The sequence below is a fragment of the Rosa rugosa genome, chromosome 3 (genome assembly GCF_958449725.1).
Source record: "Rosa rugosa chromosome 3, drRosRugo1.1, whole genome shotgun sequence".
In the NCBI taxonomy this organism is placed as follows: domain Eukaryota; kingdom Viridiplantae; phylum Streptophyta; class Magnoliopsida; order Rosales; family Rosaceae; genus Rosa; species Rosa rugosa.
Genome location: NC_084822.1, coordinates 51,921,314 through 51,948,971, shown reverse-complemented (window position 1 = coordinate 51,948,971; position 27,658 = coordinate 51,921,314). Strand labels below are relative to the sequence as shown.

General features: G+C 37.6%; 5 protein-coding genes and 2 long non-coding RNA genes across 11 annotated transcripts; 2 read left to right on the top strand and 5 right to left on the bottom strand.

The window, feature by feature from the left end:
* Positions 1-2,630: 2,630 nt before the first annotated feature.
* On the bottom strand, positions 2,631-3,819 carry LOC133738667 (uncharacterized). 2 transcript variants are annotated; one of them, XR_009860197.1, is made up of 5 exons: positions 3,657-3,819; positions 3,455-3,570; positions 3,182-3,342; positions 2,808-3,077; positions 2,631-2,706 (listed from the first exon to the last, which is right to left on the bottom strand). XR_009860197.1 is itself a non-coding variant. In XM_062166247.1 (4 exons), exons 1-4 carry the CDS (start codon positions 3,691-3,693, stop codon positions 2,921-2,923), a joined length of 471 nt encoding a protein of 156 aa, XP_062022231.1. In that variant the 5' UTR covers positions 3,694-3,819; the 3' UTR covers positions 2,631-2,920. The 2 variants fall into 2 exon arrangements, 1 of the variants encoding a protein (XP_062022231.1); XM_062166247.1 differs by having other exon boundaries at positions 2,631-3,077.
* Positions 3,820-10,677: 6,858 nt separating this feature from the next.
* LOC133735132 (uncharacterized) lies at positions 10,678-11,837 on the bottom strand. The gene is made up of 4 exons (XM_062162549.1): positions 11,678-11,837; positions 11,476-11,591; positions 11,199-11,359; positions 10,678-11,094 (listed from the first exon to the last, which is right to left on the bottom strand). Exons 1-4 carry the CDS (start codon positions 11,712-11,714, stop codon positions 11,061-11,063), a joined length of 348 nt encoding a protein of 115 aa, XP_062018533.1. The 5' UTR covers positions 11,715-11,837; the 3' UTR covers positions 10,678-11,060.
* A 3,114-nt stretch (positions 11,838-14,951) lies between these two features.
* LOC133735579 (uncharacterized) lies at positions 14,952-16,058 on the bottom strand. 2 transcript variants are annotated; one of them, XR_009859139.1, is made up of 3 exons: positions 15,850-16,058; positions 15,664-15,759; positions 14,952-15,508 (listed from the first exon to the last, which is right to left on the bottom strand). It is a non-coding gene; the product is annotated as an uncharacterized LOC133735579 (long non-coding RNA). The 2 variants fall into 2 exon arrangements; XR_009859138.1 differs by having other exon boundaries at positions 15,664-16,058.
* Positions 16,059-19,019: 2,961 nt separating this feature from the next.
* LOC133735932 (tubby-like F-box protein 5) lies at positions 19,020-21,630 on the top strand. Its single transcript, XM_062163378.1, has 5 exons — positions 19,020-19,477; positions 19,598-20,127; positions 20,232-20,319; positions 20,441-20,573; positions 20,678-21,630. Exons 2-5 carry the CDS (start codon positions 19,756-19,758, stop codon positions 21,345-21,347), a joined length of 1,263 nt encoding a protein of 420 aa, XP_062019362.1. The 5' UTR covers positions 19,020-19,477; positions 19,598-19,755; the 3' UTR covers positions 21,348-21,630.
* A 30-nt stretch (positions 21,631-21,660) lies between these two features.
* On the bottom strand, positions 21,661-23,607 carry LOC133735931 (uncharacterized). The gene has a single exon (XM_062163377.1). It carries the CDS (start codon positions 23,605-23,607, stop codon positions 21,811-21,813), a length of 1,797 nt encoding a protein of 598 aa, XP_062019361.1. The 3' UTR covers positions 21,661-21,810.
* A 588-nt stretch (positions 23,608-24,195) lies between these two features.
* Positions 24,196-25,737, top strand: LOC133735933 (CBS domain-containing protein CBSX3, mitochondrial-like). Its single transcript, XM_062163379.1, has 6 exons — positions 24,196-24,332; positions 24,466-24,722; positions 24,816-24,897; positions 25,002-25,075; positions 25,163-25,223; positions 25,329-25,737. Exons 2-6 carry the CDS (start codon positions 24,474-24,476, stop codon positions 25,469-25,471), a joined length of 609 nt encoding a protein of 202 aa, XP_062019363.1. The 5' UTR covers positions 24,196-24,332; positions 24,466-24,473; the 3' UTR covers positions 25,472-25,737.
* On the bottom strand, positions 25,371-26,236 carry LOC133735934 (uncharacterized). 3 transcript variants are annotated; one of them, XR_009859348.1, is made up of 3 exons: positions 25,967-26,236; positions 25,650-25,747; positions 25,371-25,508 (listed from the first exon to the last, which is right to left on the bottom strand). It is a non-coding gene; the product is annotated as an uncharacterized LOC133735934 (long non-coding RNA). The 3 variants fall into 3 exon arrangements; XR_009859350.1 differs by having other exon boundaries at positions 25,650-25,727; XR_009859349.1 differs by having other exon boundaries at positions 25,650-25,718.
* Between the last annotated feature and the right edge of the window lie 1,422 nt (positions 26,237-27,658).

Here is a 27,658-nt window from a genome sequence, read left to right as displayed (position 1 = left end):
CTTCGGGTCTCATTCGGCCCAGCAATAGCTCATATTCCTCACCAGTGCTTTTAGTAAAAAAAAAAGGAGGGGACTTGGCGTTTTTGTGTGGATTATCGAAATCTTAATGCCGTAACGGTCAAAGATCGGTTTCCCATTCCGGTGGTTAATGAGTTGTTAGATGAGCTACATGGAGCAAAGTATTTCTCTAAATTAGACCTCCGATCGGGTTATCACCAAATACGAATGCACAAGGGCAATATAGAGAAAACAGCGTTTCGGACACATAAAGGGCATTACGAATTTGTTGTTATGCCTTTTGGCCTAACAAATGCACCATCCACATTCCAAGCCCTAATGAATCACATCTTCAAGCCATTGCTTCGTAAGTTTGTTTTGGTATTTTTTGATGACATTCTTATTTATAGCAATGATTTGCATACCCATCTGCAACATCTTGAAATTGTTTTTCAATTATTGAGGGCTAACAATTTGAAGGTCAAGATGTCCAAATGTTCTTTTGCTCAGCCGGAAGTCCATTATTTGGGACATGTTATTAATGCTAAAGGTGTGACAGTTGATCCAAGCAAGGTCAAATGTATTCTGGATTGGCCCAAGCCCACCACAATTAAAGGGCTGAGAGGTTTTCTCGGTTTAACAGGGTATTATCGCAGATTTGTGAAATCCTTTAGTGTGATTGCCAGGCCACTTGCTGATATGCTCAAGTCAAATGGGTTTCATTGGTCCCCTGCATCTGAACAAGCATTTGAACTCTTGAAACAAGCAGTGACAACGGCACCAGTATTAGCTCTCCCTGATTTTACACAACCATTTGCAGTGGAAACAGATGCAAGTGGTCTCGGCATTGGTGCCGTGTTAACTCAAAACAAACATCCTGTAGCGTTTCTTAGCAAAGCCCTCTCTCCTAAGCATCAAGCAATGTCTACATACGACAGGGAAATGTTTGCTATAATGTATTCCATCGACAAATGGAGGCCATATCTTTTGGGCAACACTTTCAAGATTGTTACTGATCATCAAACCCTAAAGCATCTCCTAGATCAAAGGATTTCCACTCCAACACAACACAAGTGGCTAGCAAAGCTTTTGGGTTACAACTACACTATTGAGTACAAGGCTGGTAGTGAAAACACTGTACCGGATCTCTTATCAAGACGACATGAGCTTTTTGCTATCAACACAGTGATCGCTCCAATCTTTGACAGCATCTCCCTTATTGATAAAGCATGCCTGAGTGATCCTGAAGCACAACACATTGTTCATTCACTAAAACAAGGTGCCACAACACACAAGAAATTCTCTGTGCTCAATGGCAGATTGATGCATAAAGGCAAAATTTTTGTACCTGAAACTTCCATGGCGGTCGAAAATCCTACATGAATTCCACTCCTCTTTGCAGGCTGGTCATTCAGGTTATCTCCGAACCTTAATCCGGCTTTCTCGCAATTTTTCATGGCCCAAAATGAGAAGGGATGTCAAGCTGTTTCTTGGTTAATTCACTGGGAAGGCTTACCTGAGGCAGATGCTACCTGGGAAGATGCACAATCAATTGCAGCTCGATACCCTGACTTTTGTGCCTGAGGACAAGCTCTCTTCCTGGGGGAAGCACTTGTTGCGGTCACCACATCAACCTACTTCTATTTTCCTTAGTAGTCCAGTAGCAGTAGCATAAGGCCCATCTTTTGTAGTAGACCCATTAACAGTAGCCCAAGTAATAGTTGCAGCATCATGTAGTACAGCTGTTGTGGTCCCTGACCACGTGTTGACAACCACGATTGTAACGGAAATATCTCAACTTTATATGCTGTCAACTTCAGCCACTTTTGGCATGGATGAAATGAATTGAACTTTCAATTTCTGCTCTTCTCTCTTTCTTTAGTCTGTAGCTCAACAAAATCACCGTGGATAACAACCAATCAAAGACCCAAGTGCTAAAAAGCTCATAACCTTATTAGATGAATCCCTCCTTCATCTAATTATGTAAATGTATTTTGATGGTTCAGTTCATTTTTTTTTTTTGAAAGGGATGGTTCAGTTCATAATGGTGCATTTGTTATTAGAGATGGATATAATCGATAAACTGATTCTGGCTTCTTCAGAACATATTGGTCAATTTAATTTTCTTATTACATAAACTCTAGCCTCTAGAGCAGGTTATCATGCAGCTCTAATTCATAGATGCAAATTTATCTAAGTTAAAGGTGATTCCAAAATCTTGATTAACAACATAGATAATAGAATTTCTTCACCATGGAGAATTAAAAAGCTCATTCAAGATACGTTCGAATCTCTCTTCTCATTTTCACCACATTACTTACAAGCATTTTTAGAGAAAAACAAACTTCCTAATAAATGCAATTATAAATATTGGACATACACAGAATGTTACAAACTCTCGTTCCTCTTTCAGTTTCTAATACATTATATCATGATCTTATAAATTTTAACTGTCTTAAGAGATGTTATATTTAACCATTCTTCATTAAAAAAAAAAAATATCGGTCGTGAGTGCTCATCAACAACTTAAATAGTTCATATATATTACCAAATTAACATGAACTATATATATTGTAGTGACTAGTGAGAACACCATACCCCTTATTATTCTCCACGATATATACATATGCGCATGAAGAAGAAAGGACAGAGCACTTAATTAACACAACCCTCATATGCAGAGTAGCTGATGATTAGTCCCAACAAAACCTAGAAATCAAGAAAGAAGTTCGTGGTGAAGCACTAAATCAGACACAGCTCGTACCTACTATTTCTTATACATACATTACTATTTAGTATTCACTACGTACCATACTATATATACATACAATGTCGATCATCAGTTCATCACTACTACGTATAGTACGTTTATACAGTTCATTATCTTGATCATACGAACTAACCCACGGTTTTGGGGATGAGGCTATATATGGAGAAGGACTGATGAATTAAGAGCTAATTCCGTCGACCCTGCCGGATCGGAGGAGCTGGCTACGTGAAACTGTGATGCGTAACCAGTTTTAGGAGCGCCTTCAGATGGAGGCGGTTCATTCAGAAATGCCCAGTTGCTCCTAGTCCACCTGACCAAATTAATTGACCGGATCATCGCCAGATTATGCACGAGTAATCAAATAAATTGAAAAAATATATATAATGAAAAAGAAAATCAATAAAAGAAGGTTACCAGCCGTTGTTATCTACGAGTTTGTCAGTGGTGCTGGCCATGGTTTCAGTCTCGCCGTGCATGAAGTATTTCTGATCCTGCTCAAGTTTGCTTCTAGCCAGAGGCATAGAGCTTGATTTTTCAAATTTTTTGCCGGACTTACTATCGGTAGCGGCCTTTCCCTGTTGTTGGTTTAATAAAGCCGTTGGAGAACTTGGAGATGTTCTTACGAATTAAAAGATGCACGTACAAGTACTAACAAAGCACACGTAAGACAAGTATATATATGTATACCTCACAGATGATGGTATCACCATCGATGATATGTTGTTTCTCGTATGGTTTCTTATTTGATCTCCAGAAGGCTTCAATCTCCTCTTTTGTGAGTGAATGATTCCTCTTGTATATATCTGAAAACCAATTAGTTTCGTAATAACTAAGCAAATATGTACATGCTAGCTGGGGAAGCAAGCAAAGATTTAAGATTAACAATTACCTGACTTTGATTTCCATCCTGCCATTAGTGAACCCATTTCCTCCTCCAATCTATTGCTTCAAGCAAACACAGGCCTTCACTGTATACTTTGTTTACAAACTAATCTTTTATATATGATAAGTTTGGCCTGGTCTTATCTCAATATCTTTATCTTTTTCCACTTTGTTCTTATCTCTGATCAAATTTTTAAATGTTTCCACTATATGAATGAAAGCTATAGCGGGTAGCTAGCCCACAGTTTTTAGATTTACGTCGGCACAGCCAAAACCATGATATCCAAATTTTTGTTTTTATCTCTGTAATTGGGATAGGTCCGAAGGCCCAAATGGAAAAGATGGGCTGGGTCCACTAGTCTTGTTTTTGCATGTGACACGAGTCCATTAGGACTGATAACTCGATCATAGTGATCTGCTACGTGATGTCAATACCGGTGTCGTTGCAGATTAGGTACAGATAAGTACAACTGAGTATGAAATTAGTTTTTATCAGAGTACGAGTACGAAATTAGTTAACTATCTGAATGAGATCAGACCAAAAAAAAAAAAACTATACGACTTTGCCAAAAAAAAAAAAGAATGAGAAACTTACGAGGCGGTGATTTCAGGTCTCATGGGTACAAAGATGCGCTAGGCCCATGACTATAGTGCCTGTGAAGGGTAAGGATGCGCTGGACTAGTCCGATGAGTCATGTTGTGGTTAACTGATTTCATACTTGACAATTCTAGGACAGAGAATAACAGAGGCAAACAATGCTTGTTATTCTTTGCCCTTGAATCTAAATCTAAAGACAATTAAGAACAATTGAGAATGAAAATTAACTTTAATTTGAACGAAATTTCTTGTTAAATATCTGTGGCTTCCCTATCGATCGGTCTCTTTTTATCTTCAAGGCAGATAAAAGGAGAGAGGCAAGATCTAATAGGGGACATGAAGTTGGATCCTGAACATATAATCCATGCATGTAGTTATTTAGTAGGACCTAACAAAAATCCATTAACATAAAAGGTGGAGCCTCATTGCATACAATTCCTTTAACTCGAGTGCTATTGACAACGTGGATTTTTTTTTTTTTTTTTTTGAATAAACAGAGGAGTAGCCTAGACGGCTCATCCCTTATTGAATTTTATTCCGACAAAAAGAAAATAAAAAAGTACAAGAAAGAGAAGAGGACATAAAATCAAACTCCTCAAAAGAAATAAATCAGAAAAGAAAACAAATGATAAATACAAGAAGAAAGTGAAACTATCGAAATCGAAAATTGGGCAACCCCAAGTAATCCTTCCAACAATAAGAGAAAATAAGATCCGGGAGTATATCCCACCACATTAAACTATTAGAATAGAGACCCATGTTAGCAAGAGGATCTACAGTTTAGTTTCCTTCACGATAGATGTGTGAAGAACGGAAATGTATCTGAGAGATACAATGCAAACAATTATGCCACTAAATTCGTAGCTGCCAAGGTACCAAGTAAAGAGAATGAAGAAATAAAAGAACAAGAGCCGAGTCCACTTCTAAACTGACAACGTGGAACTTGACCTCAAGATTTTGTTTAACATATGTTGAGACTAATTTCTACTACATTTCTCTTTACATTTTGCTTAGTTATCTCCTTAACAATGTCATTTCTAACTTGTTTTGTGTTTTTAGGTAGTTTTGAGTCTGGAAATGAAAGGCAATGAGTTATTTGCGCAGAAATGAGAAGAAATGGAGAAATGAAGTTTTCCCAGTTCTACCAGGAAAATGAATTCCAGTCGAAGTAGGAATCCTAATGTAACTAGGAAAGAACTCGGAAAAATGATGTTTGGAAATGAAGAAATGACAGAGTCCCAATTGGACTAGGAAACCTGATGACACTAGGAGTCCTGATGCTTTAGGAGACCTGGTGAGACTAGGAGATGCTGTGTCTTCAAGATGACTCAAGATAGTTCAAGAATGTTCTAGATTATAGAAGAATTTCAGCAACAATGTATATGGATTTCGAATTGGCCCAATTTGGGGAAGCCTGGCCCAAAGTTTGAAGCATGTGACTTGCACATGAGTCTCTAGAGCCTTCTTTACGTCTTGAGGAGTCCATGGCCCATTCTAATTGTTTTTTTCCGTGATAATTAAAATAAATATCAAGGGATTTTCGGCAAATATATTTTTGGGATATTCTTGGATTTCTATGGAATTTTGGAGAAGAAAATATAGGAATAAGTATTGAAATATGATTCCTAATTCCAAGGAGGCCGAAATTAGGTCTACATACATGGAATAATTCGGCAAACAAGGAGGTGACTTGTTCTCTACTTCTCAAGAAATTTTCTTATTGGCTTAGTGATGCAATTAAAGAGAAATTCAAGGGAACCCTAGCTCTTTCCGTTCACTATATAAATGAGGTTTGTGAAGCTCTTCTAGAATTCAGAGTCAAAAACCACAAACATTTCCCCTTCTCTTCCAAGTTTCGGCAATTTCAAGAAGTTCCAAGTTCAAGGTCGTGAATGTTACGTCCCAGATCTCAAGTTACCGTTTTACTAGTCTTTCGGACGGTAAACGAGAGTTATTTTTATTTTCGGCTCCGTTTCGACCTTTTGGGGGGCCCTAAAAGTTGACTTTTTGTTTGGGTCAAAATTTGAGAAAATTTTCTCAATCATGAAAGTCGTAGAGAACGTTAAACCGAACGTGTGCATATGTTGTACGTAAAAATCGGAGTTCGTATGTGAAAGTTATAAGCGAAAATGTAAAGTTACTGTTCATGGTAAATTAGTATATATTCAAAAATTTACTGTGGTAGATCAGATTCTACCACTCTCTCTCTCTCCCCCCCCCCCCCCCCGACCTCGTCGGCTTTGGCCTGCGGTTTCTCCCTCGTCCGGCAACGGATTTGGACAAGGCTGGCGGCTATGGAATCCTCTCTTCCTCCTATTCACGTCTGTGGTATTTTGGTGGCGCGATTTGGGCCGTAGGAGGTGCAGCAAGGTGGTGACCGAGGTGGCATTTCTGGTCTCTGGCGATTTTGCGTTTTCCGGCCGTTCCACCACCCGTAGCATGGAGTCCTCATCTTCGTGGTTGGACCCATACCAGTGGGTAACCTCAATTTCGCCGGATTACGACGAATCGACGGCGGGAACGATCTCACAGATTTGAGGTAATTTCGACTACTTAAACTTGAAATTGAGCTTGGCCACAGTTATGAAAGATGTTTAGGATGATGAGACGATGCTGTGGATGAAATTTGGTAGCTAGATATGGTGGTTGACCGGCGGCGCGTGGGGCCCAAGTGTAGCCGCTTGTGGGGGCGCGTCCGGCCTTTCCTGGTGAGTTGTTTTGGTCTGTTGGATAGTACTTGTTGTTACGAATTTATAGATATGAGTTTGGTGGGAATCAGAAGAGATTTGGTATCGATCGGAATTTCCGAAGTTCAATAGTTTGGTTATTGATTTATGAGAATTCCACCGTCGGATTTCTCTCAATTCTGCCCTATAAACTTTGAATTAAAGAATTGGTGTTAATGATGAAGGTTTGGTTAAATCGGAGAAGAAATAGAAATGTTGATTTATGAGGATTTGATGTGGGAATCGTATTTAATTTCCGGATTGTTATTCACGAATTATAATTGTGTACAGGGCATCGTGCCGACTATTGCTCGACGTAGGAAACCGGTCGCGTGGTCGCCTAAATAGTACTGTGAGTGGACATTTATTTTACATAAATTGTGCATGCAGTATTATTATTATTTTCCAATTGAGATTTAATTTATGATTTGAATTATTGAGTTTTATGGTTTTATTGAGTTTTGATTTATTGAGATTTATTTATGAATTACGAGATTAGTATTGAAATTCCTTCCCGAGGGCTTTTAGTAGATTTTCGAGATAGTTATTTATGAGTTATTGAGTTGGGAAATGATTTTCGGGAAGTGATTGATTAAGAAAATATTGTGAGAATTATTAATTTCAAATATCGATTTTTTATGATGATATGGGAGTACAAATGATTTAGCAAATATTTGAGCATGATTGAATTATCGAGATTTCTTGAGTTTTGAGCTCCGAATTTATCAGCTTTGAAGCTATATTGAGAGATTTCTTTCCGAAAGCATTTATTGATTTATCGAGTATTTGACTTATGCTTTCGAGGATTTATTGAGACATTGAGCTTTGAGTTATCGAGATATTCTTAAGTTATGTTTTCGGTGAATTATTGATGATTTATTGGATTAATATCGGGTTTCTTTTTTAAAGCAATTATTTTAAAGAGATCGATTCCAGTTCATTGAGGAGGTAAATAAGTCAGTGCATGCATGCATTACCTGATCGGCAGTCCCCTCCAGGTAATAGTCTGGGCGGCAGTCCCCTCCAGACAATATTCTGGTCGGCAGTCCCCTCCAGAATATTCCGGTCGGCAATCCCCTCCAATGCGTCATCTAGTCGGCAGTTCCCTCCAGATGACATGAGGTAGTTAGTCGGCAGTCCCCTCTAACCATCACCTCCTCGTCCGGTCGGCAGTCCCCTCCAATGCGTCACTGGTTGGCAGTCCCCTCCAGGTGGCATGAGATGATTAATCGGCAGTCCCCTTTAGTCATCGTCTATTTTGAGATATGTTTTGAGATATGAGTAATTTAACGAGATGTTTGAAATATCATTATGTATTTGAGGGATTTGAGATTTTAAAGAGATTTCGAGATGATCAACATTACATAATTGAGATTTCAATAAAGATGATAATTAAGAGTGTTTATAAGATTTTTACTGCATGCGAGGTTTTAGAGAATAACTTGGGAAAGCATTAAGTTTCACTTCTTCATTAGAAATTACTTATTTTTCGTCTACTCACTCTAATGATTTTCAAATGTTTTTTCCCTGGGCCCTTCGGTTTCAAATGCCCAGTTTGCAGGCCAGTTTAGCTTGAGGTCGAGCGTACATGGGGTTGAGGCATAGCTGTCATAGCTTCCGCATTATAAAAGTATCGGTCATTTATCTTGTATTCTATCTTCTTGTACGCCTGTGCATTAGATTGCTCTGATAACCCATGAGATTTATATTTTTAAGTTCAGAATTGTTTTGTGAAATGGGAGATGTTGTGATTTAGGGAGCAGGGTGGCTCCAGAAGATGAAGGGTGGATTATTTTAGAAGTGTAAACGTCTTTCTACAGGTTTTGGGTAGTCCACTTTTAGAGGAAGTTTCGCCAAATTGTTGGTAGAATTTCTTCTAAGGTGGGCCCCGCAGGGCCACTTTGGATTTCAAGGTGAAATCCAAGGCGGGTCTTGTCAGTGAAGCATCCTCCTCTCCACTCAAACATCCTTGCCGTGATTCTCATCCATTCCACCACCTTTTGAAGCTTCTTGCGTCCTTGAAGATCAAAAAGTGTAACCATGAAACTCTATTTTTGTTTTTGGTTTTAGATTGTAAACTATTTCGGGTTTTTGAATAAATTGCGATTTGGTTTTCTTTCTTGGTTCTATGATTTGCGATGTCTATGGTTGATGAAGTGTTGATTTTAGATATGTGATTTTCGAATACTATGAAGCATGTTTTAGGATTTAGGTTTTTAAATTGAAAAATTGCAATTTCTATATGTTCTTGCATGATTGTTAATTTCGAGCTTCAATCCCATCTTTTGTGTGTTAATTGATCTTTGGATGCATATTTAGGTTGATGAACATGTAATTGAATCCATATTAAGGTGCTAGCGTTTTAGGCTTTGATAATTTCGGTGGAAAACCTAAAATTTCTTAGGTAAATTAACAATGAGTCTTGCATGCTTGATTAGCGTTCTAACTTGTGTTCTTAACTTGAATTAATCAAACTTCCATGATTCTTAATGCGTTAAAAGTGTTTTTGTTAGTGATTAGCTACTACTAGTGATTGCATGATTAATATGATTAACTATATATGGTGCGTTCATCTAGTTAATTTAATTAAGGGAAGTAAAAAGAATTTTGTATGCATTCATCTTTGTTCTTGATTAATTCTATGTTTTGACATATTTTGATTCGTGATTTGATGTTTGAAACATTGCCAACGTGTTAATAGTGGTTAATCCTATCTGATTTCATCCTATTCATATTTCTACTTGATTCTGTGTTTTGATGTATCACATGTATATAATTACTTGGTTGTTAAATTAAAAAATAAAAAATCCTAAATCCCCTAAGTGTAAATTGTAAATTGTATATATATATATTCTTTAATTTGTTTTACTAACGTTTTATTTTTCAGAAATTAATTAAGTCTTAATCCCAGGTTGAGAACGATCCCTACTTATTCTTACTACATTAATAGAGTTTTAAATTGAGCACTAATTTTGTGCAGGTTAACATAAAACAAAATCACCGTGGATAACAACCAATCAAAGACCCAAGTGCAAAAAAGCTCATAACCTTATTAGATGGTTCCCTCCTTCATCTAATTATGTAAATGTATTTTGATGGTTCAGTTCATAATGGTGCATTTGTTATTAGAGATGGATATAATCGATAAACTGATTCTGGCTTCTTCAGAACATATTGGTCAATTTAATTGGTCAATTTTTCTTATTACATAAACTCTAGCCTCTAGAGCAGGTTATCATGCAGCTCTAATTCATAGATACGAATTTATCTAAGTTAAAGTTGATTCCGAAATCTTGATTAACAACATAGATAATAGAATTTCTTCACCATGGAGAATTAAAAAGCTCCTTCAAGATACGTTCGAAGCTCTCCTCATTTTCATCACATTACTTGCAAGCATTTTTGGAGAAAAACAAACTTCCTAATAAATGAAATTATAAATATTGGACATACACAGAATGTTACAAACTCTCGTTCCTCTTTCAGTTTCTAATACCTTATATCATGATCTTTTAAATTTTAGCTGTCTTCAGAGATGTTATATTTAACCATTATTTGTATTCTTCATGAAAAAAAAAAAAAAAATATCAGTCGTGACTGCTCATCAACGACTTAAATAGTTCATATTACCAAATTAACATGAACTATATTGTAGTGAGAACACCATACCCCTTATTATTCTCCACGATATGTACATATGCGCATAAAGAAGAAAGGACAGAGCACTTAATTAACACAACCCTCATATGCAGAGTAGCTGATGATTAGTCCCAACAAAACCTAGAAATCAAGAAAGAAGCTCGTGGTGAAGCACTAAATCAGACACAGCTCGTACCTACTATTTCTTATACATACATTACTATTTAGTATTCACTACGTACTATACTATATATACATACAATGTCGATCATCAGTTCATCACTACTACGTATAGTACGTTTATACAATTCATTATCTTGATCATACGAACTAACCCATGGTTTTGGGGACGAGGCTATGGAGAAGGACTGATGAATTAAGTACTAATTCCGTCGACCCTGCCGGATCGGAGGAGCTGGCTACGTGAAACTGTGATGCGTAACTAGTTTTAATTCAGAAATGCCCAGTTGCTCCTAGTCCACCTGACCAAATTAATTGACCGGATCATCACCAGATTATGCACGAGGAATCAAATAAATTGAAAAAATATATATAATGAAAAAGAAAATCAATAAAAGAAGGTTACCAGCCGTTGTTATCTACGAGTTTGTCAGTGGTGCTGGCCATGGTTTCAGTCTCCCCGTGCTTGAAGTATTTCTGATCCTGCTCAAATTTGGTTCTAGCCAGAGGCATAGAGCTTGATTTTTCAAATTTTTTGCCGGACTTACTATCGGTAGCGGCCTTTCCCTGTTGTAGGTTTAATAAAGCCGTTGGAGAACTTGGAGATGTTCTTACGAATTAAAAGATGCACGTACAAGTACTATATAACAAAGCACACGTAAGACAAGTATATATATGTATACCTCACAGATGATGGTATCACCATCGATGATATGTTGTTTCTCGTCTGGTTTCTTATTTGATCTCCAGAAGGCTTCAATCTCGTCGTTTGTGAGTGAATGATTCCTCTCGTATATATCTGAAAACCAATTAGTTTCGTAATAACTAAGCAAATATGTACATGCTAGCTGGGGAAGCAAGCAAAGATTTAAGATTAACAATTACCTGACTTTGATTCCCATCCTGGCATTAGTGAGCCCATTTCCGCCTCCAATCTATTGCTTCAAGCAAACACAGGCCTTCACTGTAATGTATACTTTGTTTACAAACTAATCTTTCCCCTTTATATATGATACGATCGAACCCTTTTGGCCTGGTCTTATCTCAATATCTTTATCTTTTTCCACTCTGTTCTTATCTCTGATCAAATTTTTAAATGTTTCCACTGTATGAATGAAAGCTATAGCGGGTAGCTAGCCCACAGTTTTTAGATTTATGTCGGCACAGCCAAAACCATGATATTTTGATTTTTGTTAAAGTTTTTATCTCTATAATTGGGATAGGTCCAAAGGCCCAAATGGAATAGATGGGCTGGTGACCAATATACAGTCCACTAGTCATGTGACACGAGTCCCATTAGGACTGATAACTCGATCATAGCGATCTGCTGCGTGATGTCAATACCGGTGTCGTTGCAGATTAGGTAGAGACGAGTACAACTGAGTATGAAATTAGTTTTCATCAGAGTACGAAATTAGTTAACTACCTGAATGAGAGACTTACGAGGCGGTGATTTCAGGTCTCATTTGTACAAAGACGCGCTAGGCCCATGACTATAGTGCCTGTGAAGGGTAAGGATGAGCTGGACTAGTCCGATGAGTCATGTTGTGGTTAACTGATTTCATACTTTATTATTCGGGTCCAACAATTCAAGGACAGAGAATTAACAGAGGCAAGTTAATCTTTGCCCTTGAATCTAAATCTAAAAACAATTAAGAACAATTGAGAACGAAAATTAACTTTAATTTGAACGAAATTTCTTGTTAAATATCTGTGGCTTCCCTATCGATCGGTCTGTTTTAATCTTCAAGGCAGATAAAAGGAGAGAGGCAAGATCTAATAGGGGACATAAAGTTGGATCCTGAACATATAATCCATGCATGTAGTTATTTAGTAGGACCTAACAAAAATCCATTAACATAAAGCGTACGCATGTAGCTGGCATTGTTTATGATTCTAAAGGTGCCGACGAATATAATTAGAGAAATGGACAGAGATCTGTCTATGTAGGAGGAAACTCTAATTGGGTCATGGCTACCCAACCTAATCTATCTCGAGACACAAATCAACTCCATATATATGTAGTATACAACTTTCACTAAATTCGTCGGCAAGACTTTAGTCGTAACAAGTTTATATAACTTTTAAGTTAAAACTCATGCTCTAGTACTTTTCGACTGCAGATCTTTAATTATATTGTCATTAATTATCGTTTGATCTGATAACTTAAGTTTCATTCTTAAAAATAAGAGAATCGAGTTCGACTCAAAAACAACTTGCAACAAGATATAAATTAGATTGACAGTTGAATACTCATTTGTACATATATGGCATACATGCGTCTACGTAGACTTAGTGTTTTGGTTACTCCTACTTGTTTCCATTTCATAATTTGAAATGACATGCAGATTTGGTTTGATATAATGAGAGACACTCTAGTAACCTAAACATACAAACATATACTTCCTTCTACCTATTCATGGGATGCCCACCCCATGTTGCAAGTTGCAACCAACTCATGAGATCTGACTTATAATTCGATCAGCTGGTGAGTGGACCCTTGTGTTTGATAAGCTTCCAAGCAATCCCCATAAAATCGATTCATTCCAGTCAATTCAAGGGAATTAAAACCAAAGAAAAAGATAGGAACCACTACCACATGTCTAATCACATGTATGCTTAATCGCTTCTTTTATAGATCTCTATCTTTCGCAAATTAAAAGAAAAAAGAAAGAAAGATGAGATGTTTATCTTCCGTCATGCAATAGTTAATAACGAAAACCATCTCTAGTCATTTTTGATATTACTGGTAGTTTTCATCTAATTTATCCGAAAGACCGAAAGTGAAAGAGATTATCAAACGGTGTTTCCGCACAATTAGTGACCTAATCTGGTCCAATGATTGCTCTTTTAATTTGATAAACCTCCACAGCTTCAGCCATGCATGCATGTCCCTCCCACTGTATGCGAAACACTTTGATTTGAGGAAAGCTCGGAGATAAAAGACGTCCACACGTGTGAGCGTGACTGTTGCCGGCGATTTGGCTCACACGAACTCGCCTGCCAAGTAATATTCCATTATTATTCCTCGCCTGGTTTCCCAACACGATCAAATGCCAATTTTTTCTTTTTTCTTTTTTTGTTTCGGGGTGCAAAATGAATAAATAATTTGTTATTTTTAAAATATTTGAAATTTACAAAACGAGGGTCTTACACTTGGGACTAGTGCCTCCACGTGATCTGCTCCCACGTGTTGGACTCCTGGTGTGTGCTTTCGGCTCCCTGTCAACCTCTTCGTGGACCGGACGATGTTGATCCAATTACTAATGTTGGGCCCAGTTCTAGCATTTCTTTTCTTTTCTTTCCTTTTCCCCCTTAAATGGTTTTATGCAAAAAAATAATAATAATAATATTTATACTAAATAAAAAACATTACATAACTCTTAATCAAGAAAAGTAAAAAATAAATAAGTAACTTTCAAAATAACACCCCTACAACAACCTTCTTTTAGTTGATTGAAATAGAACGCTGAGAAAATAGAAAACAAGAGACAATAAAATCATATAGAAACATCTCTATTTTTATCTAAACTTGCTTACTTATTAGTTACAAGTTTAACCTCTCAAAAAACACGTCGAAAATGAATAAAATCAAAATTAAGGGCAAATAGTTTTATATCATTGACTATAATTCTGATCCTTCATGGAGTTACTATTTTGTCCAAGTAACTATTGATAAATATCTTAGAATCACTTTCCACCCAAACTCGGAAATAATTAGGGCTAGCCTCGGGTCGGTTCTGCAGTTTGTAGTACTCAACCCGGAACCGAAACCGACTATTGCTTATCGGTTCGGATTTGCTGTTTTTGGGATCAAGAACCGAGGTAGAACCGAACCGACTATGTTCGGGTCGGTTTTCGGTTCCTAGTTCGGTACTTCAGTTCTTCGGTTCCTATGTTAACCAAACTGTCAGTTTGGCATGAAATACTACTTTCTAGCCATTTTTAGTTTCCTGTTTCCTGTTTTCCAGACATACACTCAACATTGCACAATGCCACAATCTATTCACTCATTCATGCTCAACATTATCTACATATTCAACAATCAACAATTCAACATCATAATTGCAAATCAGCAATTTCCAACAATTCTCAAACTATCAAAGCATGAAACTCATGAAAGCAACTAACTGTCAAACAACAGTTCAATAGAACCAAGTAACAAACTGAAAAACTGTAGAACAATGCAAAGCTGCAAGTATGCAACAATATACAATTATACATATTCCAGCAAACTGCAGCAAATAAAAATAAGCAATAGATTGTCCATAGTCCAGAACAATGCAGCTGCATCAATTTGCAGTAAACTAAAATGAATTGAAAGTCTCAAACGGAAACAAATAACTTAAAATTAAAACAGTTCATCAACATTTCATCAAAGTGCACAACTTCAAACAAATTTCCAGCATGGCTTCCTCAATGCAACAAGGCTTCCATCAATATTAAATATGCATACAGAATTTGAAGCTGCAATCAATGATATTAGGACAGTTAAAAAAAATTGAACTTCAAATGAAGCAAAAATGTTCAGACCTTTATGCAGCCTTGATTGTTGAGTGAATTGGATCATTTTTTCTGCTTTTTTTTCTTGGTTGTAGGGGCTGAAGCCGAAGCTTCAAAACTCTTGGTTGCTCTGCCACTTGGTGCAGATCCAGATGCAGCAGCAGATGCTTCTGACATGGTAGTAGATCTCCAAAGCAATAAGCAAGAAGCAATCTGTAAGAAAAATCCAAACAGTTCTGTTATAGACAAAACTGGGAACAACAATCATCTTCTTAAAATCATATTAAACCATCTTTACTTATTTTTCTGTTATAGACAAAAATGAAGTGTAAAAAATGAAGCTATAATTTGTCAATTTTGCATATTACCTAAATCTTTCTTTGCTTGTTCAGTTTTTCCCTGCTCCTGCAACCTCATGTATCGCTCATGAGCCTTTTGTTTTTCAATCTCCTCCCTGCAAACAGCTGACAAAATACCCTTGAATCACTCAAATATTTGGTACAAAAGACAACACCAATTTGATAATATTGGTCATAAGCCTTGGAGCATCTTACGGAAATCTAAGTATCTGTGATAGATTCCTAGTGAATTCCATCACTGTTTCTCACCTAGAATAACAGCAAAAGAAGTAAAATCATATTAGACAACACTTGTGGTTCAACAGCACTACGACAATTAATTATTCAAAAGAACCTATTTTATGCAATATAATGAATACATTTGTTATTCGCACCATTATTACTGGATGAAACCCAGATTCTGTGGCAATGGGCTCGTTCGGTATCATTTTGCGATTTTTACGAATTCAAAAACTTATGTAATTTGCGTTCGGTGCATTAAATTTGAAAAACAGAGAAAACAAATTTTAGGAAACAATTCAGGAACTATGAATAAATATAGGAAATGACTTTTTGACGTTTTCCTTGTTTCTTGAAAACAATCCGCCCTGCAATTAGAGAAAGTGATTTATTTTAATTTTTTTACTTTTAAGCACATAGATCCACAAACTCTTCTCCTCTCTTTCGATCTTTCTCTCTTTCTCTCCCACAATTTCCATTGAGACTTATCCTCTCTTCTCATGATCTCATCTACTTTATTTGTTGTTTTAACTTTCTTCTTCCCCGTCTTTTTCAATCAATTGAAACTTGCAGAATCATGCAGTGGAGAAGAATGAAGGATTTAGAAAATTCCTCTTTCATGTGTCAGATCTAATTTATATGGATGATTTAGGGTGAAAGTTTCGGCATTTTATGCTTCAATATAATTAGATTATCTTATGGGCTAGAGGAATTAACAACTAAGGTTGAGCCATTTGATTGAATTATCGTTTTGAACTAAAAATTCAGGAGCTTGCAATTTCATATGATATATTTTATAAACAAAATTGAGGGATTTGGTTATTCTTGTTCAATCTCCTTCACAATACTCTGTTTCTTTTCTCATAACAACTAATAAAGGATTCATGATCAATACAAACAAAATAGTCAATCTTTCATGATTACTGAGGAAAAACTAAAAATGATTTTTTCTCTTTGAAGAAAAAAAATAGAGCTTCAGATTGTATAAACTGAGTGCTACATATATATATATATATATATATATATATATATATATATATATATATATATATATATATATTTTGGAATGATAGATATGTTTTTAATATTTCAAATTTTGAAATACTTGTGCCGAACATGTATTTACATCTTAAAAACTTGTAGTTTAATTCCCTGTTTTCATTCTACAATCCAGTATTACAAAATAGTTTCATAAAATGTTACAGGACACACCCTAAGGTATTTGACTTTGATAACCTCTACCAAAGGGAGCCTCCTACTGGATGAATAGAAACCAAATTAATGAAGGCTTCTACAAGAAAACTATCCTTTGATCTGCAAGTCATGATCATCCCGCAACTGTCAAGCTAGTATAGGTGAGAATGTGCGATTGGTACTTCAGCTCAGATCTGTGAGAGATTCAACAACCCACAAATCACAAAAATGAGGATAACAATAACTGTATCCATTTTCCTAACTGTGCCCACTCAACTAGTTAAAACCCGACATCAGCAGTAAGAGTTTAATACTAGTATAAGCAATGCAAATATGCAATCAACAAAATTAACCACCACAGTGATTCAAACCACATTCAGTTATAATCATCACAATTCCAAGAAATTAAATTTTTCTCGAAAACTATACAAAGAACATATATTTATATAAACCAGAGACCCAATTGGCACATAACAAGAACTAAACACAAATTAAAGTAGCAGAATTAACTCTAGGGCATCAAATCTCAAATTTCACTAGGGATTCGATAAACCCACTTCAAGGACCACAGCTTTCAAGGGACTCTGGAGCTTACCAATTTCACTCGAAGTGATCACGGGCATCACAGGCTATGGACTCTGGAGCTTAACAATTTCACTCGAAATCACAGGCTATGGTCGTTGGACTGCACTCACTGCAAGACTGGGTTCAAATGAAAAGGAAAAACCGAAAAAGTGGTCAGAATTCACGGGAAATTGCAGAGTGATGAGACTATAGCGAGAAAAATGAAAGGATTGAAAGCTTACATTGAGCCATGGCCCAAATCGAAGACGGATCATCAACCAAATCCCAGACGGGGCTGCATCAACCAAATCGCAGACGCGATGTTTCTGGGTTCGTCTAGCTCGTCTGGGTTTTGATCATAGGATTGCTGAATTAGGGCTGAGAGAGTGAAAGAGTCAGAGTCGTCTCCGAATCTGATCTAGGATGGAGACTGAGAGAGTAAGAGACTGAGAGTTTGAGGGAAGAGATAATTTTTAGGGTTTTGATCGAATGGATGGGAGATTATGATATAGGATGGAAGGTTCTGATCGCATTTGGAAGACCTGATCACATGAGAAAGGGTCTATTATACACTGACATATGTATTTCGGTTCCAAAGAGGTTTTAAAACCAAGCACCGGAACCGAACCGAATAGACAACCCCAGGAACCGAACCGAGAAAAATGCAAACAAAAATGTCGTAGAACCGAACCGAACCGAGACTTTCGGTGCGGTTTCTCCGGTTTTACGGTTCCAAATCCCAGCCCTAGAAATAATGATAAAAAAAAAATTAAGTTATAACCAAATCTTTATCTCTTTTTTTTTTTTTTTTTATCTATTTAGCATAATAGTTTCATCGAATTTAAAATTTCGCTCATACATTATAGGAAATTATCTTATTATTAAATTATATATTATTTGATTGTGTCATTATTATTTTTTGTTTCTGATAACTTTTCATAACGAATATAAACCCTTATCGATACTTAAAATTTTCAAATTTAAAATCACACACCGTCTCAATTTATAGTTTTTTTTTTTATATTTACATTTCATAGCGCCTCATAGTTGGCAACTTTTTCCTTTGATAGTAGCTCCTTTAAAAACGAGAAGAAAGTAACTCACATTAGATAGTGACACAAGTTTTATTTGTAAGTGAAAAGTTGTAAGTGCAATCACAAATGACTCACTGAGAAAAAAATATCGTGTAATACAAAAATAATTTTAAGAAAAAATGGAGATGCATGGCGATATTACTGGCCAATCAACATTATTGTATTAACTTTTTTTTTTTTTTTAACATTACATTATTTTTTTGATAAAAAAAAAATATCCATTTGAATTTCAGATAATTTATATGCCTGGTACAGCCGTATGTTGCCACGGCTATAAATAGAGGAGAGGGTCACAGAGATCACAACGGGGGCGCAAATTAGGAATAGTGGAAGCGCAATCACGGGAGCGGAGCCGCGGAATTTAACCGGCGAAAATAGAGGTCGTTAAGAAAATGGCGTTTTAATAGAAAGACAGAGGCTTTGAGAGGCTTTGGGATTGAGATACAGAGCAAGAGAGAGAAAAGGCCTTTTGCTTTTGCTTTTTTTTTTTTTTTTTTGTTTGCAGCGGTGAGGGACGTCACAGCGGCGGTGGTGGCTCAGGTGGTGAGGGCCTGACCGCCGATGCGGCCCAACTGTTTCGCTCCATAACCATAAAAGGAGGCTTTGTTTTTGACACAGAGGGAGAAAGAAGAAGGAGAGTTGCTCAGAGATCCATTCCCTCGCATTCATAACAAGATTTCACTTACTCTCTCTCCCACACATTCCCGAGGCTTTCATTCCCTCCCAAAAGCCTCGGAGACGCATTTGGCCGGGTACATTATTTTTCTCTGCGATGTGTTAGATTTTGACATCGGATCTAGTGTTGTCGTGATGAACATTGCCCTATTCTTCTTCATGGTTCTGATCTAATTTCATTTCGTATGATGGAGCAGATTGTTGTGCTGAAATCTGAAAAAAGTGCAGCGTGGAGTTTCAGTAACTAAATAAATCACTGTGTAGCGCGCCGATTTGTTACCAGGTGAATTGGAATTTCTTAAGCTCGAAAGAGAAACAATTGATCGGTGGCCACATTATTGTTAAGCGGTCATAAATGTCATTGAAAAGCATAATCCGCGATCTCTGGATCATAAGAGATGAGATGAGGAAGAAGCCCAAGGCTGGAGGGGCAGCAGAAGAGAGAAAGCAGATGCGTCGTCGTCGCCGAACCAAAGCATATATTGCACCTGAACAGCCATTTTCATTGCCATCATCAACTGTGCCGCAGAGTCAATGGGCAGACATGCCTCCTGAGTTGCTTCATGACATAATCCAACGCGTGGAACAAGCCGAGATCTCCTGGCCTGCTCGGAGGGATGTCGTTGCTTGTGCTTCCGTTTGCAGATCATGGAGGGAGATTACAAACGAGATTGTCAAGACTCCGGAGCAATGTGGCTTGCTTACCTTCCCCATCTCACTCAAGCAGGTATATATATATATAGTCTTAGTTTCTTCGTTTAGGTCTGCCATGTACCTACTGAAGATTATTTACTTTCCTCTTTACTTGCATTGCATATAATCTTCTTCTAGCCGGGGCCGAGAGATTCTCTGATCCAGTGCTTTATTCAGAGGGAAAGAGAAACTTCGACATATCGCCTGTTTCTTGGTCTAAGCCCTGGTAATTGTTTCAATGCTAGAAACTTTTGATTGCTCCAAGAGTATCCTTTAGACTTTGTAAAAGGTTATCTAGGCCTCTAGCTGTTAAATCCATGTGACTTACTGTCTTTATAAACCTACAGCTCTCTCCGGGGACATGAGTAAGCTACTGTTGACAGCCAGGAAAATTAGACGGGCAACAAGTACAGAGTTTGTGATATCCTTGGCTGCAGATGATTTCTCTCGAGCAAGCACTACTTATGTCGGAAAACTAAGGCAAGCTCAATGCATCTTTATTATTGCCATGATTGATTCTTTTTTTACTGACAGGACTCATTCTTTTCTTCTTTTTATGCGATTGATTGGTAAATGATGAACAGGTCTAATTTTCTGGGATCCAAGTTTACCATATATGATAGTCAGCCTCCACATGGCTCTCCAATCCAAACAAATCACAAGTCACATAAAAAAATGAATTCAAAGCATGCAATTTCAAGGATACCTGCCGGTAGTTATAATGTTGCTACAGTATCTTATGAGCTCAATATCCTTCGAACAAGGGGACCAAGAAGAATGCAGTGCATCATGCAATCGATCCCCATCTCAGCAGTTCAGGAAGGGGGTGTTGCGCCTACTCCAACTGATTTAAAAGATTGTCTAAATCAGCAAACCTCCCTGTCGCCAGTTTCACAAGGAAAGAAGCTGCTTGATAATTTGAGCTGTGGTAGCCCCAGACTGGATCTGGAGTATGATGACATGAGTGACCCACTCATTTTGAAAAACAAAGCTCCTAGATGGCATGAGCAGCTGCAGTGTTGGTGTCTAAATTTTAGGGGCCGTGTTACGGTGGCTTCGGTAAAGAATTTCCAATTGGTGGCTGCTGCAGAGCCTTCCCAGAATGTCTCAGAGGCTGAACAAGAGAAAGTAATACTGCAATTCGGGAAAATTGGTAAAGACATTTTCACAATGGATTATCGATACCCTCTCTCTACTTTCCAAGCCTTCGCAATTTGCTTGAGCTGCTTTGACACAAAACCAGCCTGTGAATGATTACTGTCTATTAATTCTTATCATGTGACTATCATGTTCATCTTCCCTTAACGTGAACTGTAAATATTCTTTTGGATCGAAGCACTGTAGGCTATGCCTTTTTGGTGATTAGCTAGTGCGTTACCTGAAGTCGCACGAGGTTGTGTAATGGCAGTATTAATGTAAGTTGCCAATTTGTTTGTTTAGATGAAAGCAGTTAGTTGTTCGACCACTTCCAGTGTTTCACTTTCCAGAGACTATATATAATGACCCTGTTAAGCTATATATTTGAAACTTCGTGTGAGTGAATCTTGATACTCAAATGCATGTTTTTTATGATCATTAGCATGGATTCATCATAGTATGCCTGGAGGATGACACAATAAACTTATTATTTTCAATTTGTACAAACATGGTTGCTGTTATTTATGCCATTTCTTTTTACATCTCTCTGGTAGATCTTATGAGCCCAGATAGTACCTAATTAGACAATACCAATCTCTGTTTCCTTGCTTTCCTTCCTGCAAATATAGCGGCAGCCATGACGTCGAGGCTTGGCGGGATTATCTGGTTCTGAGTCACTGGATTCCATGAATAACCCTCCAAGGCATCGCCGTCTTACAGTGGATTCATGAGTAAGCTTATCAGCAGGTGTTTGGATGACTTGAGCCTTGTGTGTTTGGAGGGAGTCTGATTCTTTATTTGAATCGATGGATTCTGGTGGGTTTGAAGAAAAAACAGCAACACCTGGATTCCTTTCCGTGACAGAACTACTGCACACAATAGAGTTATTGATGCTCTGGACATTGCTGTTGATGTATTGTTGATCTCCTTCGAATATCTGGTCCTCGAAAATTTCTTCCTCATTGCTTACCTCTCCATCAGTAGTAGCTTCATTATCATCTGGATTGAGCTTGTAACCGCGGCGTATGTGGACTGGTTCTTCTCGTTTTTCTGGTTCTGAGCTGAAGAGCATTACTGCTCCTCTGTTTTTGCCAGTTAAGGTCACAACACCAACTGGCTTATCAAGCATTTGCTGCCCGATGGCCAGCTTATCAACCTTGGAAACATCTTCCCTGATTTCTTTATTTGGGGGAGGTCGTTCCCCAGTCGATGCAACCATCTTTCGAATATACACCCTTGAGGAGCTCCTCTCAGTTTTGATAGGTTTCTTATCAGAGCTGGTGGTGGCCAGCATCTCCTTTCTGTCAAAATTTTCTTTCTTCTCCTGTTGCTGATCTGCTTGCAATGCAGCTCCAAGTTGGTCTTTGGTGTGATTTCCTGAGTCTGTTGCTGCAGTATGAAGTTCAGCGACCCTTTCTTGCTTCTCGTGTTGCTGATCTGCTTGCGATGCAACTCCAAGTTGGTCTTTGGTGTGATGTCCTGAGTCTGTTGCTGCAGCATGAAGTTCAGCAACCCTTTCTTGCTTCTCGTGTTGCTGATCTGCTTGCAATGCAACTCCAAGTGGGTCTTTGGTGTGATTTCCTGGGTCTGTTGCTCCAGCATGAAGTTCAGTGACCTTTTCTTGCTTCTCCTTTCGCTGGTCTGCTTGCAATGCATCTCCAAGTGGGTCTTTGGCCTGATTTCCCGAGTCTTTTGCTGCAGCAGGAAGTTGAGTGACCCTTTCTTGCAATGGTTCTGTGTAACCTGGATCATCGGTCTTTTCTTCTACTGCCGGTACCTGCACTACTTTCTCCGCTTCTTTGTGCTCTTTTGACTCTGCCTCTGATTCCGAAAGCTGCTTGTGATCTCCAATGAGGGTATCAGAATCTGATTTATCAGATGAAGCATATACCTTTATACTCTTAGGGGAAGTTTCACGAGTATGAGAGGTTGTTTCTCTAGGAGTACTGTCCTCAGCACTGGAATCAGTTTCAGATATGATTTGTATTTTTCGTCGAGGTTTCTGTGGCTGAGATATTGCTTCCTCTTGTAATAGTTGAGATTGAGACGAGGCAGCTGATGGGGGAGAGCTTTGTTGAGTGGTGGGATGTGAGTTCTTTGATGGAGATAAACGAGACGGGGATTGAGTCTTTGGGGACTCACTGGCTGCACGAGATGGTGGAAGATCAGTTTTTTGTGGCCCCTGAGCTTGCGATGGAGAGCCCTTTACCGAAGTTTTTCCTGCTGGCCGAAATGGTGGCCTCTCAGGGGCTACTGTGGTGGTTGACTGGGCAGGGTTTTGGGTTTTAGGTGTTGGGCGTGGCTCTGGTTCTTCTTTAGAACGGGGACTATTACGCCAAGGGAACCGGAAGCGAAAGGATAGCCTTTTGTCTGCCATGAATTGTTTGGAATGAGATATGAAAAGGTTGGCTTTGTTTAAGAAGTTGATGGATGCTTAGCATGTAAAGTCTGGTATATATTAAAGTTGAATCTGATACCTTACCTTTTCCTGGTCTTTCTGCTTCGTTACCCTCTCTTACAATTAAGTATTTCCTAACGCATCGTTTATGACTTAAATGGGAAATTAAGCAATTGCTTAAGGCAGATTTTCCTTATCTAATAGGTCTAGCATCTCTTGGCTTCAATTACTTCATGTTTGGATTTTATTCTGCTTCTCCACCTTGTTTTAGCAGATCTCCAAAAGGCATGCAAAGTATATATACTTGCCGGAACGCTGCCTTCAAAAGCATCGGCTTAGTGCACGTGTTAAGATGGGTTGCTACTATTTCAACAAATGATTCCCATTGTTATGAAATTGAAAATTGAAGTCATCAGAATACTTCACTTTCCTCATCAAGCAAGAAGTAAACTTAGGCACATCAAATCCAGTCCCCACCTGAACAAGTAATCTGATGCAAAGAAGAAACTAATCTCGAAAGAAATGAAATTTCCTTCCTGAAGTTATTCAAGAAAAGAATATGAGGAAAGTAGGTTTTGTCAAGTAAGAGATGACCGTATGATAACATGACTTGCTGCTACATCCTCTGCTTCATAACCTTACCCCATCATCCTTCATCGGGGAAGTTTCAATCATTTTTCCGCAGCTTTCTTGTTTGCCAAAAGGTCTGTTTTACCAAAAAATTTCCAGCAGTTTTATTTTTATTTTTCTTCGAGTTCAATTCATAAACTTGTACATATGCAAAGTCTGCTTATCATAATGAGCAAGATTAAGTTTCATAACACTTCTGTAAATCAGGAATAAAAATGCAAGGAATTGCTAGGGCTGTGAGATCATGCCATGAGATACTCAAAGCTGCAGCTTTGGAGCATTCCTGCAGGAGACGAATTGCTTGGGTAGAAAGGTTAGGTTCAAGTTGTAAATGGGTTACCTCTCCAGCCCTAAAAGGATTGGAGAACGTGACTGTGGAAGATGTACTGATGAAAAAGAGCGAAGAAACTGGACCTTGGCTCTGGTGCCACACAAATGACACTGTTATTGATGCTATAAAAAATGTACGTTCGAGTCTCCTGTCAATGTATTGTATTCTGTAGTAGGAAAATCTGAACCCATTTCTAATTTATATATCGATGAGAATGAAATTACAGATGGCTAAAAACAATATCGGGTCATTAGTTGTACTAAAGCCTGGAGAGCAACAATATATTGCAGGAATCATCACAGAAAGAGGTAAATTAGTTACAGAACTAACTTCATATAGTTTTATCAATTTGTCGAATCCAACCTGATATTGAATTTTTACTGATCCTATTGATGGTGGCATAACTGAGCAGATTATGTGAGGAAAATAGTTGCACAGGACAGATCACCCATGTACACTAGGGTTGGAGAGATTATGACTAATGAGGTATATTTGAAGTTTACCTTCTACACACTATTCTATATAGAATCATTTTTTTACCAATAAGTTCAAGAAAGTCTTTTCTTTTGACAGAACAAATTAATAACAGTGACATCTGACACAAACATTCTTCAGGCAATGCAACTTATGACAGGTATTTCTATACTGTAATTACCACATAAATTAGAGTCACCTAGCATTTGGTTGAATATAAGAAAATTTTGAAGCAAAATAAATGATGATCTCTTAACTCTAACAGAGAATCAAATTCGGCATGTACCGGTCATAGATGGCAAGCTAGTTGGCATGATTTCGATCAAAGATGTTGTTCGAGCAGTAGTGGAGCAGCAAAGCGGGGAATTGAAGCAACTAAATGAGTACATTAGAGGAGATTACTATTGAAGCTCATAGCAATTTCATTTTATGTTCACCAAGATCACTGTAATAAAACATAAGCACAAACTTGAAGCTACTTCCCACATAAAAGTTTTCTAGTTCAACACATACAGTGGACTTCTATTTTAGATAGTGAAGTGCAGAATAGGAAAAATGGTTTCCAGCAATTATGTGATGGGCTCACCTTGTTTTTCATTTTCCAGACCACATTTCAAAGCGCCCAATCCAATCTCTGCAAATCAGCCGAATGGTTCTGAAGAACCTGCATGCAACTTGTAGTCACTGTTCAAGCAAAAGAAAATGTCTAGATCATATGGTCGTAATTAGTGAGTATCAAGTTCCATCGAAAAATAAAAATAAAGAGTATCAAGCAAACACTATTCGTTATACTCTTTGCCTCCAAAGTAGAAAGCAACATATATACTCTATCATGGAATTCAACCAAAGATTAGTTGTAGATTCAATTTCAATTCTTCAATTCCAGCATCATATTCAACTAACCGTATATCACCTCTTTTAAGCATAAAGATTTCATAATTCCCATTGGTTCGAAGATGAGATCATTCTTCTCCTCCTTATCTTTTCGAACATTCTACCACCAAAGGATTCTTTCTCCAAGTAGATTCAGCAATCAAAAGAATACTCACTCATTCTAGATATGATCCCTTTATTCAGAAATTCCCCTCATCGAGTGGTCCTCCTCAATTCCTCAAAGCTCACAGCTTTTTGGGGGGGGCATATGATTGGACCCCGTTCATCAAAAGCTTTAGGTTCTTGTTCTGCTAGTGCCCATCTTTAGACTAAATACATATTGGTCCAGCTAATACAGAGGACTACTATAGGGGTGCATTTGAATGAGAAAATTATAAAATCTGTAGGAATTTATAAATGATGGAATCTTTAACTCCATCAATCTAAAATTCAATTAATTGCAATTTCTATTGTTTGGTTGCATCTATTTAGGATTTGAAATGTGTAATAAATGAAGAAAGTTTAAAACAAATAAAAAGATAAAATAGAAAAAAGTCTTGTTTTGGAAATAAAAATTGAATACTGCACATGAATTCGTAAATGACACCTGTTTTGATGGAAATTGAAGTGATGAATTTAAATAACGAATTTCTTCGTTTTTTTCCACTGAGAAATTTAACATTTCCAATCTGATGATGTCAAAAGAGAGAATTGGCTTTTAGGAATTACATCCATGGAGATTCGAACCAAGGAAAGCCTGAAGACAAAGGCAAAAGCAAAACAACACTACATTTTGCCAGCTGAACCAAACCTACATTTGTGGATGCTTATACATATAGTAGCTAAAATACTTTAAGAATCTTGGCTTGGGCTAGCCTCTCAAGTGGATCCGTCCCGGTACACAAGTATTATGGCCAAACATATATTACCAAGTAGTCGAGCAAAAGTAATTAGCTAATACGTTCAGAAATTTGATCCTAGGTCGAAAGTTGTTGATTCCATGGGTTTCTTGTCGTGTTTAACGGTGCGGGTTTGGCTCCACTCGATTGTTTGTGTTGCTGGCTAGCGTTCGTGCATGTTGGCAAAGGTTGTTCTTTTGTTTTGCCGACAGTAAATGGTAGACTGGGTAATTACTGTGGGCAAGGCAAACAATCTTCCCTAGCAAACAAAAAGATTTCATGCATGCATCGATCTTCTTCATTTGACTACTGCAGCAAGTAAACTGACACAGAATCTAGAGGGCAAACACCTTACACTTGGTAATTCAGATTGACCATCCCGCAAGTAATTAACCATTTTGGAATGTTGCTCATCACAAACACACTATCTCCAAGTACCAATGTTTACAATTACGTCCAAATCTATACCTCCTTTACTGTCTTTCTTTCCCTATGACTATGAGGTCCCACTGATCTGCTGCTTTTTTGAAACTTGCTGTTCGATTCTGACATGATAAAAGATATGGAAGAGTAAATGGAACAAGCGCGCAATTGACAAAAACAAAACGTCATAAATTTCCTTCATGCACGCAGTACATGGTCTGAATGATGATGAATGCAAGACAACACAACATTTTCTTCTTCTTGCGTTTCATTCAAATCATCGTCATCTAAATTGTGTATCTTATCTATCTTCAAACTCCCAAGTCCTAGCACTTATCTATATGTCATGCTTACAAGAGACTTAATTGGTCCAACCAATAGACTTGTCTAAGAATCAAAA